At 40.8% G+C, this 12,232-nt stretch overlaps 3 protein-coding genes across 3 annotated transcripts in view; 1 reads left to right on the top strand and 2 right to left on the bottom strand.

The window, feature by feature from the left end:
* Nucleotides 1-390: 390 nt before the first annotated feature.
* LOC102308796 (histone H3.3A) lies at nt 391-4,184 on the bottom strand. The gene is made up of 4 exons (XM_005926583.3): nt 4,050-4,184; nt 2,979-3,122; nt 2,628-2,781; nt 391-1,900 (listed from the first exon to the last, which is right to left on the bottom strand). The coding sequence occupies exons 2-4, from the start codon at nt 3,104-3,106 to the stop codon at nt 1,772-1,774; spliced, it is 411 nt and encodes a 136-aa protein (XP_005926645.1). The 5' UTR covers nt 3,107-3,122; nt 4,050-4,184; the 3' UTR covers nt 391-1,771.
* A 686-nt stretch (nt 4,185-4,870) lies between these two features.
* LOC102309100 (histone H3.3A) lies at nt 4,871-7,580 on the bottom strand. The gene is made up of 4 exons (XM_005926584.3): nt 7,431-7,580; nt 6,230-6,373; nt 5,894-6,047; nt 4,871-5,784 (listed from the first exon to the last, which is right to left on the bottom strand). Exons 2-4 carry the CDS (start codon nt 6,355-6,357, stop codon nt 5,656-5,658), a joined length of 411 nt encoding a protein of 136 aa, XP_005926646.1. The 5' UTR covers nt 6,358-6,373; nt 7,431-7,580; the 3' UTR covers nt 4,871-5,655.
* A 529-nt stretch (nt 7,581-8,109) lies between these two features.
* nop53 (NOP53 ribosome biogenesis factor) overlaps nt 8,110-12,232 on the top strand; it is an 8,482-nt gene continuing 4,359 nt past the window's right edge. Inside the window, exons 1-4 of the mRNA XM_005926585.3 lie at nt 8,110-8,352; nt 8,857-8,933; nt 9,053-9,158; nt 10,803-11,005. Of these exons, the coding sequence (XP_005926647.1) occupies nt 8,147-8,352; nt 8,857-8,933; nt 9,053-9,158; nt 10,803-11,005 (592 nt within the window). The 5' untranslated portion in view covers nt 8,110-8,146. The remainder of the gene's footprint in view (nt 8,353-8,856; nt 8,934-9,052; nt 9,159-10,802; nt 11,006-12,232) is intronic.

The raw sequence follows: 12,232 nt of genomic DNA, 5'->3' as shown, positions 1-12,232 counted from the left end.
TAAAGTTTGGGGTCATACTGAGTCATAAAAACTATTTTATTTATTTTTGTTTCTGATGTGTTGGGAGCAGTTTGTAAGTGTTTGAAAATGAAGAGCCAAAAATATTTAAAGCTTACAGAGAGCACAAAGTACTCTTCACAATAAACTGGATCCTTACAGCGCCAACTCTAGCTATTTATTCCTGCTACGGAATAAGAAGCTATACAGGTCAGCAACCATTTACATTTAGACTGAACCGAAATGTAAATTCTTACTATATTTTAGACTTCTTTTTTGTAATGCTGCTAAACTGTTGTAAAAGCTTATTGGTAAATGAACAGTGGTCTTTCTTTAACAGGTATAAACAATCCACCTGAGAGCATTTATTTATGCAGCACAGACACAGAGGAGTGTGTGTAACATCCATTTATTACCACCTTATATGACAAATCTGGAAATTACAAACATTGTTTAATTGAAACATTATCTTCAACATTTAAAAAAAAGAAACTCAAATAAAGCAAAAAACAAATTTAAGTTAAAAGGGGTGAAAAGTCAACCTGAGAAGCGGTATACGGATGATCAATTGATCCAGAGTGAAGAAAATAAAAGTACAGGGGGGACGTATACAGAAAAAATGACTATTATTAGTCATTCAATACTGATTCAGAATATCCTTCACATTTTAATCAGTCGTTTTATTTTCTTAAAAAAGTCATTTTCACACTTTGAGAACTTTTGGTTTTACAGAATGTTACAAATCTTGATGAGCCTTTGCTATAAAAAGGTCTTGGTATTAAAAAACGTGCCACTGCTAAAAAAGTATCTCTGACACCATTTGAGCTCATAAGCTTTGGTTTTAAATAATTAGAACCCAATTTGAACACAACAAACAGACAGATGAGGTTAAACTCTATAAGAGCGTGTACAAGAGGATCAAACTTTGGTGTCACTGAGAGTCAGTAGCATCACATTTCAGTAGAAAAAAATATTTCAAATCTGCTTTCTGTATTTGTTTTGTTTTGAATCTGTTTCATCCCCCCAACTCTGTGTCAAATAGTTTCAAAAATAAAATAAAACAAACAAAGAAAAAATCACAAGTGTGAGACTTATTTGGAAAGACAAAACCCAACACAATGAATAACAGCAATGAGCCATATGGTAATCATAGAACTACTTCCCCAAGATGCTGATAGACTGTATACAATTTGCTGTGGTGATCAGAGCCAACACTCACGCAGACACACAGGACACCAAGTCCAGGCTCAGCTCTCTGGGGCAGAAACAAACTGCTGCTGAGCCGAGGCTGGCAGGACAGGAAGCAGGACGAGAGGACCAGGCAAGTTCTTCTAGCACCCTGCTGCAGAAAGGAGACCAGAGTCCCCCCAGCAGAAAAAAACAGCCATCCTGTCCTCCTGCTTGTCCCTCCCACGTTTGCATTGTTCTACTCTGTTTCTCTCCTCACTTTATCCATGTTACCCACTCTCTCACAGAGCCTGTTAGAAACAGTGCAACCAGGATATGTGTGCTTGAGGAGATCTCATCACCAAAGATTTGGTACATGCACAAAAAGAGAGTACCCTAGAAGTCTGCTGTCGAGAGCACTAAGAAAAACACGACTATACACTTTAATTATAATATAATCAGTTTTCCTCTACACACTACTAACACAGGGAGGGAGGGAGGGAGGGAGGGACGGCGGGTGAGGGGCAGAGGGATTGAGAGGCAGAAAGGTGAAGGAAGGACAGGAAGAGGTGAGAAGGAGAAAGACCAAGAGGGAGAACGAGAGCGTTTAAGCACGCTCTCCACGGATGCGACGTGCCAGCTGGATGTCTTTGGGCATGATGGTGACACGCTTGGCGTGGATGGCGCACAGATTGGTGTCCTCAAACAGACCCACCAGATAGGCCTCGCTGGCCTCCTGCAGAAAAGAGGAAATGCAACAGTTTTCAGCAGAGCTGAAACAATCACTTCAATGATCACTTGAATTTGGTATATTTATTACACTTTGAGTTCATCAGTCATTTTGCAAAAAAATAAATAAATAAATAAAATAAAATCTTGAACAAAATTGTGCAGAGATTTTATTTTTTTTAAACTACATACTAGAGATATGTTTGTGTGTGTGTGTGCACACTGTATAAAGTCTTCAGCACACCTGATATACAATATAGATGTAAATTTTAGGAACAACAGTTTGCAAAATTCACTCTAGCAATGTTGGTTCAAATCACATTTTCAGCACAAAAAAAGCACAATAACATGCCAATGTTTTAAAAAAAAAATGCATAAAGTAATGACACCTCTCTCTTGTTGTGTCAACACTGAACACACAGCTTCAAGAACCCTGAGTTTCACATGGTGGCAGGATGATCGAGCTGCACAGTGTGAGCACAGAGGCTGCAGGTTCTGACCCTGATTAAATATCAACATATTGTGTGAGTTAACACATCACACACATTTATTCAAACCAGCACAGTGTCTGGCCAGCTTTAGAAACTAACCCTGCGAGCAGTCAGGCTGTTTCAGGTGGAAACAGTCAGGTACAGATACCTCATCCAAAGTCATGTGTGGGCAGGAAATCGCTGAAGCTAGCTGAGAATTTTTTCAGAGGGATACTCCTCTTGAAAGCCCCATTTCATACTGACCTGCAGAGCTCCGATGGCTGCGCTCTGGAAACGCAGGTCAGTCTTGAAGTCCTGGGCAATTTCCCTCACCAGACGCTGGAAGGGCAGCTTGCGGATCAGCAGCTCAGTGGACTTCTGATAACGACGGATCTCACGCAGAGCCACAGTACCCGGCCTGAAGTGCAGAGGTGGAAATTAAACTTACTTTAAAGTTGGCTTTGACTTGCACTGTGCATATGCAACAATAAACACATTTAGAAGAGGAGAGACATCAGTGATAGCCTGAAGAAAAAACAATAACACAAAACCCTTACAGTAAGCTGAAAAAAACGGAGAGGAGAAGTTTTGCAAGTTAGTTTTTGCCTGCCTTACCTGTAGCGATGGGGCTTCTTGACACCACCAGTGGAAGGGGCGCTCTTGCGAGCAGCCTTAGTGGCCAGCTGCTTACGTGGAGCTTTACCTCCAGTGGACTTACGGGCAGTCTGCTTGGTACGGGCCATGGCTACTACAGATCACCTGAAAAAGAGTGAATAAAAAGGTTGAATTTGGCATTTTATAGGACATTTTTTCAAATGCCTTCTTTTTCTTGCTGAGTAATATGGAGGACAAATGCATTAAATGCTTGAAAGGCTCCAATAATTAAAATATGATAACAGGAAAACCTTTTATTGCATTTTGTGTTATTTTCTGTTATTACAGCAACAGCATTGATGTAATGCTACTGCTGTGTCGAATATGCTCAATAATGGCAATTTGAAATTAGGCAATTATTTAATCACAGCTACCGCAGCTTGTAGGTTGCAGCAGACAACTTAGATTTACTCAACTTTTCTAGTAAATAAACACACAAGACATTTCCAGTTGACGACCAGCCAGACATGTGTCAATCAAAGTTGAACGACTACACGATTGGCTGGCAAAGCTAAAACTATTACCATGAGCCAACCAGCGTACGGAAACTAAAATGGGCGGGCTCTCCAGCTACCTTCCACTGTTACTAGGTCCGCCCACCTCGCTCTGATGATGGCGGCGGTTTGATGCGCAAGCGGGATAAAGACCCAGGGCAGAAGAACAAGCGGGTAGCACATAAACAACTTCAATTTTACAACTCTCCGACGCTCCAGCGAATCGGAAAATGAAAAAAACAGAGATAGTACATGTTAAGGAACTCATAGGTGAACACGGGAATGCTGAACGACCCCTAACGGCAGCGTAGAACCGAGCTGAACCGGCGCATAATTTGAACCAGAATTTCCGCTCATCTGAGCGGCTGCAAAGAGGACTGCATTTCACCGCCGCTTCGACAGCCGTGTGTGTCTTATTTTCTCACACGACGAAAACACTGTTTTTTCTCCCTCAAACGAGCTTGTGAATTGTAAATAAAACAAACAGAAAAATTCAAAGTTCAGCCACGAACCAGGTGACACATTTCGAGACGCTTACCTAGAGGGAAAGTGAAGAGAAGTGGAGAGAAATGTGTCGCTTGTCTGTATTTTCTTCTTCGTATCCACAATGGGAAGCAGCGTCCAGCGGGAAAATGGCCGCCGCGTCAATCATGTGTCCCACAATGCAACGGCGTTAACAACATTTCTGTGGTTACAGTGACAGGTGCTGCCCGGAACTGGGGAGTTAGTTTGACGTTTTCTTTTTAATCGAACATTTCGGGCTTTTAAATATCGGTAAAGCTAAATGTAGAAAACGGAAGTGCCTGCGCTTCCTTTGAGTGCCTTCTAAGAGACATTTAAAAGTTGGCTTCATGCAGTGACAGTTCAAAGGTTGTTTTTAAGTGCTTTTTCGCAGCAGTCGGAAAACTACTGTCAAAATGTTTCATATTCGAAATGCTGTTATTTAGTTTTACAAGGACTAATTTTAAAAAATAAAAATAACTTTGGAGTAGTTCTTCCAACATTTTTAATAGTATTTTTGCTAACTATTGCTGTTTTATGAATTTACAATAAAAAGTAAGTAAAGTTATCCTTGTCCCTGGAGTGAGTTTTTCTCCCCAACCCCTGTTAAAAGGAAGTTTTTCCTACCTACTGTCACCAAGTAATTCCTTATAAATGGTCATCTTTTTTCCTCTCTATTATTGCAGGGTATATACCTTACAATATAAAGCACTTTGAAGCAACTGTTATTGTGATTTAGTGCTATATAAATACAACTGAAATTAATCTTACTAGGTTAATTTTTATAAATGAATATGCCAAAAATACAAAGCTGGGGACTTTAAATTGCTTCAAGATAAAAATCACTTAAACAACTCATTTAAGCACAAGAATCTGTTTATTATGTTTGTATGTGAATTCTGGAGTACAAATATTTTGCTCTTAAAAATGACTGAAACATAAATCAAGAACACAGTAGAAAAAAAAAGGTTACCATATCAACCTGAGAGAGGAACAAAAAGTCATAATATTACCTGGACATGATAACGTGGCTGAAAATTAAAATATGATTAACAAAGGTCTGCTACATATATGCCGCTCATCATCTGTCAAACCATGCAGTGTCATCATAGCACAATGACATTTCCAATTGACAACCAGAATTGATCTTTTGAATTTTGATACATCAAACAGCAACAGTAGAAATACACCATATCGTAAAAAAAAAAAAAAAAGCAAAAGAAAACTTACTACTTTTACAACAAATTTCTACTTGTTTTTTTAAAAAAAGAAAAGAAACTCAGAAGACTCATATCAATGTATGTGTCTGTCTGAAGTTGAAACTCAACCTTAATGCTAATTTCTATTCCCATGTTCAGATCATACACTATTCTTGGTTCGCAAAAGCATCTTATTCATAGAGGTCACAAGGTATTCCTGTTGCTCACTAATTAGAACTGATGAATGATTTCAAAGTACATGAAGATACTGCTAAGAAAAATCTGCTACCGGTAGCACCAAAGAAGACATGATCACACATTTACGGTTATCACAATCATGATATATATAGAGAACCTCAAACCAAACTACTAAGTATAGAGGAAGGAAAAGGAGAAATGAGTGGCGAAGGGACGAGAGGACAGAGTATAATAAATCAAAATGTTTTAAGCACGCTCTCCGCGGATGCGACGTGCCAGCTGGATGTCTTTTGGCATGATGGTGACACGCTTGGCGTGGATGGCGCACAGATTGGTGTCCTCAAACAGACCCACCAGATAGGCCTCGCTGGCCTCCTGCAGGTGGCAGAAAAATTCAACATTAGAGGCATTTTAGTGAACAGATGACAAATAGCCTGTTTTTTTGTCGTTTTAAAAAAGAAATTAATCAGTGAGAGCTACTGACCTGCAGAGCTCCGATGGCTGCGCTCTGGAAACGCAGGTCAGTCTTGAAGTCCTGGGCAATTTCCCTCACCAGACGCTGGAAGGGCAGCTTGCGGATCAGCAGCTCAGTGGACTTCTGATAACGACGGATCTCACGCAGAGCCACAGTACCCGGCCTGAAGTGCAGAGGTGGAAATTAAACTGGCAGTGAGTCAGTCTTATCTTATAGTGAGAATGTGCAACAATACAACGGGGGCCCCTAGTTAGGAAGACTGACTAATGACGGATGCCTGCTCTTTTCATACACATTAGGTTTACATTATACTATAGTTTCCAGGAGAGCTAGGTGACATCTCACCTGTAGCGATGGGGCTTCTTGACACCACCAGTGGAAGGGGCGCTCTTGCGAGCAGCCTTGGTGGCCAGCTGCTTACGTGGAGCTTTACCTCCAGTGGATTTACGGGCAGTCTGCTTGGTACGGGCCATGGCTACTACAGATCACCTGAAGAAAACAAGTAAAAGGCTGCATTAATAAAAACAATAACAACAATAATAATAAATACAGACACTTTTTCCCATATCTATGACAATCTTTTTCGTTACAGCAATAATAAAAATAAAGTGATTGCATATTAATTTAGTTTCATATTTCTTAGATGTTCAACAGACAGGGTTTATTTTTTTTCTTCCGGAAAGTTCAGAATAAAATATGTGTACAGGCTGTAAAGAATGAAAATTAACTTTCGCATTGTATTTAAAATGATTTGGAAGTTAACAGCAACATGACAGACTCCACTCTTCCACGGGAGCCTGAGTTTTGTTTTGTTTTTTTTAAATACCCGAGGTGGCTTATGCAATGGCTATTAAAAAAAAAACAGTAATAGGCAGCATAGGCACCCAATCAAAACTGAGCCCTTTATCAGATAACCCAATCACATCATGGATTAGCGCCTTTGGGGCGGGACGTAATGAACATGCCAACCACTCAGGGCACGGGGTTTCCCAGACAAACCTCGCCCCTTGCGCACTGAACGTGGGTTTGTTCGTTTCTTCATATTGGGCTCTCCGCTTGCTCACAAGTCTAGTGTTTTTCATTCAGAATGAGCTATTTTAAAGGAAAACCAGTCGACCCCGCCCACCCCGGCGGCCTCGTAAAGGCAAACTAGCGCACCGAAGATGATGGCTGGCTGGTTGGCTTGAAGAATGTAAACGGGAAGGAAAAATCGTTGTACCAAACGAAGAGGGTGACGATAAAAACGACGGAAGAATATAAAAACCGCGGCGTGAAAGTGGAATACACTTTTTGAGGACGACACTAGACATGTCAGGGGATCGATTGATGATAATTATTGTGTCAGATGACCCCTCACTTTAGGCGCATTTCCGAGTCAAATTCGACCGGATCACAAGTGCTTTTTAGGTCCCTCACTCCCCGAGCAGGCAGATAATAGCTCGAGTGCCCTGCGTTTTCGTCGAAAATAAACGAAAAAACACATAATTTCCAAACTAACTTGACATTAAAAGATACAGTGGAGTTTTATTCAAATAATGATACTCACCTTTGAAAACTTGGTCAAAGATTGCCGCCTAAAACTGGGAATGTATTCTTGAGACTCTTAAGCGTTGTTCTCGCAATAAAATGAAGGGAGGAAAAAAAGGAAAAAGAACATATGAAAGCAAGAGGAGACACGTTTCCCATGATGCAACTGTGACAAACATATTTCACACATGCTGCAACATGATAAACAACTGCATCATCACCCTCACTAGCAACGTCCCGCAACAAGTTTTTCCCCAAGCTGATTTTTGACCTTTTTGTTGGTTAAAGTAATTATTAAAGAAGTGTTTAAACCAAACGCCCATTACAGGAAAAGGGAGACTGAAGCACCATCAGCATTCAAGAGTCATTGCAGAAACAGTGATATTCAGTCTTTCAGCCCTTTAGAGCTATATTTGCTGTTTATTTTATATTATTTCTCAAAATAAAAAATGCAAAAGCAGTGTAATTAAACTGTTAATATTATACAAATATAAATATATATATTTTACATTAGAGCCGGTCCTACAATATGGTGAGTTTGTAAAATATATAAACAAATCTCATCTTAATCTTGTAAACAATGCAGTGAAAAGCAGAACTACTTTTTCATTAAGTTAGTTATAAAAGCAGTTTAATAGCGTTTACTCTGCCAGTCCGGCTGGTGGCGCCAAACTGTGGTTCCCGCATACAAAAGAAGAAGAAACGCGCTTCTCCCTCCCCCACTAGTCCTCCAACATGGCGGCTGCCAGGAGATTGAAGCGCGTGGCGATCTCACAGCCAGGTTTTTTAACTTTAAACCCCAAAGTAACCCCTACAGACCTGGTCAGCAGTCGGAGAAAGCGTGTGAACAAGAATAAGAAGAAGAACTGGAACAAATACAGTGACGTACAGGACGTAGAGGAGTTTCTAGAAGACGTCAGGCATCAAGAGAGGACCACGGGGTGAGTTAACAGCCAGTGAGACGTGTTGAAAATGTGTATTTTAAGTCTAAAATTAAAAACAGAAATTGTCAACTATTATATCTGATACTAGTATTTCTGCTCACCTTTACCCCTAGGTTTATATTGGGCAGATAAAAATATGCTGGGTTTACCTTTTAGTTGATAATAATCATGGTCTCAGAACATATCCGTTTAAACATTACAAGGATGAAGTTGCTTCTGTCGTGGGACTTTTATTTTGTCACTATCATGGTTTGTAATGACTTGATAGTTTCAAACCTGCTGTCGGCCAAAAATAAACAGACGTGTTGGTTTGTGGTCTTGAAATGTGAGCGTTTACTGTTATTGACTTTGGTGGTTTTTAGTCTGCTTAAAAACCCCTGTGATGGACTTTGTTTTTCTCCACTGTCCACAGCATACATGACACTGTTGAATAATTGTTGTAGTTGAAAATCTGTCTTTTAAATTATACGTATGACATAATGGCATCTTTTTGGATTTCAGGGGTTTGCTGTGTGAGAAATCGGATGACAGTTTGTTCTTTTTGGATGTTGGACAGCTGAAGAAAGTTGAAGAGAAAGGTAAACTTGTTTCCCTGTCATCTAAAGCACTTTATTTCTATCCTCTTATTTCTATTATTTTGTTTAAAAAATGCACCTGAACAAGTTGGTAAATCTGAAATTTTGTTTCCTCTGTGAAGAAGCTGCAGAACCAGTCAAGGGGAAGAAGAGGAAAGGGAAATCATCGCGTCCTCTGAGGATAGACCTGATCCTTCAGCATGACTCCCTTGTTGCACCGCCTAAAGAGTCAGTAATCCTAGTCTCTTCTGATCCTTGAATCTGTGGTCTTTCAACAGTATTTTTTGGGGGGCATTTTTGCCTTTATTAAGTGGCACAGTAGTGAAGAGTAGACAAGTGTGGGAGCGTCAGGGAAGACACATAGCAAAGGGCCTTGGGACCAAGGTCTGGGCATATAGTCCTACTCACTCTGAGTGTGACACCCCCCCATCCCCCCTTTGAATCTGTTTTAAATTGTTTGTCTGATTTCCAGTTTTTTGTTTATCACACTTAAATGTTTTAGATCATCAAACAAATGTAAGTATTAGACAAAAATGATGCACGTAAACACGATGCAGATTTTAACTGAAGGTGTTAATTATTAAGGGGGAAAAGAAATTCAAAACCTACATGGTCCTATGTGGAAAAAGTGATTGTCCCCTTCTTTTGTAACATAAATTGGTGTATTGCATCTTTGCAAAGCTGTGTTCAATTTCTCTAGCCACACCCAGGCCTGATTACTGCCACTCCTATTCTCAGTCAAGAAATCATTGAAATAGGACCTGCTTGTGGCGTAGATCAAAAGATCCTTGAAAGACATCATGCCAAGGAAATTCAGGAACAAATGACAAAGTAATTGAGATCTGTCAGTCTGGAAAATTTTATAAAGCCCTTTCTAAAGCTGTGGGACTCCAGCAAACCACGTTGAGAGCCATTATCCACAAATGGCAAAAACATGGAACTCCTTCACAGGAGTGCCTGGTCAGTCAAAATGACTCCAAAAGTGCAGCAATGACTCATCCAAGAGGTCACAAAAAACTCCAGAACAACATCCGAAGAACTGCAGGCCTCACCTGCCTTAGTTACAGTCAGTGTCAATGACTCCACCATAAGAAAGAGACTGGGCAAAAAAGGGCTGTATGGCAGAGTTCCAAGATGAAAACCACTGCTGAGCAAAAGGAACATAAAGGGTGGTCTCAGTTTTGCAAGAAAACATCTTGATCTTCAAGACTTTTGGGAAAATACTCCGTGGACTGACAACTTCACCTATGAATGGCTTAAGGAAAACAAAAAGACAACTTTAGATTGGCCTAGTCAAAGTCCTGACTGGAACCCGATTGAGATGCTGTGGCATGATCTTAGAAAGGCAATTATGCTCGAAAACCCCCCAGTGTGGCTCAGTTATAAGTGTGCAAAGATGAGCGGGCCAAAATTCCAGTTATCCCAACACTTGATTGCAGTTGTTGCTGCTAAGGGTGACCCAAACAGTTATTAGGTTAAGGAGGCAGTCACTTTTTCACGCAGGACAATGTAGGTTTGGATTTTTTTCCCCCCTTAATAATAAACACCTTCATTTAGAAATTCAGGAGACAATTTGTAGAACATAAACCTATGTTTTAAGAATATTTATTTGGCTTAATGTGGAGGACTGTGTGTGTCCTGTGATGATCTCATCCTTGCGCTCCCAGTATTTCCTTCATGGGAATGTGAAGACAGTTCACAGGAGCTCAGGAGACTGTTATGTGAACAGTGTCCTGGGATCTGAGGATATAAAAACACACCAGGAGAGGAGATTCTGCTCTAACACTTCCATTTCTTTTGCATCCTTCTTCCGCATGTAATCAAATAATCATCTCTTCTGCTTCCTCTTCCACCCCCCCCACCCCCCACTAGTGTGCTGGCCTACCAGAAGCCAAATGCCAAGAAACTTCGTCGCACTGCCGAGAGAGCGGAGAAGCTGGCAGCCAAAGGCGTGGTCCCACGGAGCAAGAAGCGTCTGCTGAACAGAACCGTTGTCGACAGGACGAGCAAAAAGACAGAAACTGAGGCCAACAACAACCCAGAGAGAGATTTTTATGACATTTGGGGACAAGAGAGTGAGTTTTGTGTGTTCATTTATGTACATCCAATGATGATCCCATCCTTGCGCTCCCAGTATTTCCTTCTTGGGAATGTGAAGACTAACATGGAGCTCAGCTGATTGTTGTGTGAACAGTCGTCTGGGACCTGAGGATACATCTTATACATATCAAGAGTATATCTACTGTCTACTCTGAGATTAAAAAACAAAAAACCTTTTGCCTAAGATTTTCTCGCAGTGGTGCAGCCAGTGATGCAGTCACTGACAGTTCTATTAGTTTCATGCTTCTACTCACATCTACAGCACGAGATCCACCTGACATATTTTGATGGTTCACTGGTTTCTGTAACTTTATAGAAGTTGTTAATGGCTTCAAGGGTAAAGGTGCCAGAGCACTTCATTGATTTTTGATGGATTCAGCAGTGATTTAACACTTTCACATGGCTCTGAGACTCGGGGTTCATGCAGAACTGTGGATATCTGTATCTTGTTTACATTCTGGTAGTTTATATGTGAAGCTATAAGCAAACATGAACCTGAAATGTGTTTGCATGCATTTCTAGGTTTGGGTATAGCTATTGACTAATATTAAGCTGGGTATCCATAGAGCAGGTAGCCATCAGTGATATGGGCACCGTGTGAGTGAATACTCATTTAAAGATTTCTGTGGCACAGAATGTTTGTCCATAACAGCTGATGTGATTAGGGGAACCCAGAGGAGGAAGCTGTAGGTCACAGGTGTCGAACTACAGGCCTTGAGGGCCGGTGTCCTGTAGGTATTAGATGTGTCCTTGACCCAAAACAGCTGATTTAAATGGCTAAATTACCTCAACATGTCTGGAAGTTCTCCAGAAACCTGGTAATGAACTAATCATTTGATTCGGGTGTGTTGACTCAGGGTGAGATTTAAAACCTGCGGGACACCGGCCCTCGAGGCCTGGAGTTCGACACCCCCTGTGTAGGTTTTAGTGCTGGCTTGTTTAGAGTTGATTGCAGTATGCCAGTATTATTGTACATGTATTAAGTTCCAGTTTAGGTCAGCCAAAGGAAATGTTCCAGCTGAGGTGGAGGGATACTTTAACATGCTGCTTTGCTGTCTAACAGCTGCTTTCCCTGCAGCTGTGTTGACAACTTGCAAGACTGGCACAGGGGTGTGGTTTGATTTTTCCAATATCTGTTGTTAATTTAGAAAATGTGGAAGTTTTGATACATTTTATTGAAATGCTGTGTATAACCCCCCCCC

The sequence above is a fragment of the Haplochromis burtoni genome, unplaced genomic scaffold (genome assembly GCF_018398535.1).
Source record: "Haplochromis burtoni strain Fernald_Lab_line unplaced genomic scaffold, NCSU_Asbu1 Contig_94, whole genome shotgun sequence".
Lineage (NCBI taxonomy): Eukaryota > Metazoa > Chordata > Actinopteri > Cichliformes > Cichlidae > Haplochromis > Haplochromis burtoni.
This window is presented reverse-complemented; position numbering and strand designations above follow the sequence as displayed.

Bases quoted from the DNA above. Each gene is read 5' to 3' on its own strand.
- LOC102308796 (XM_005926583.3), bottom strand. From the start codon at position 3,106: ATGGCCCGTACCAAGCAGACTGCCCGTAAGTCCACTGGAGGTAAAGCT. The intron at 2,782-2,978 runs GTAAGGCAGGCA...TCTGCACTTCAG, and splicing joins AAGAAGCCCCATCGCTACAG to GCCGGGTACTGTGGCTCTGC. The intron at 1,901-2,627 runs GTCAGTATGAAA...TCTTTTCTGCAG, and splicing joins CAGCCATCGGAGCTCTGCAG to GAGGCCAGCGAGGCCTATCT.
- LOC102309100 (XM_005926584.3), bottom strand. From the start codon at position 6,357: ATGGCCCGTACCAAGCAGACTGCCCGTAAATCCACTGGAGGTAAAGCT. The intron at 6,048-6,229 runs GTGAGATGTCAC...TCTGCACTTCAG, and splicing joins AAGAAGCCCCATCGCTACAG to GCCGGGTACTGTGGCTCTGC. The intron at 5,785-5,893 runs GTCAGTAGCTCT...TGCCACCTGCAG, and splicing joins CAGCCATCGGAGCTCTGCAG to GAGGCCAGCGAGGCCTATCT.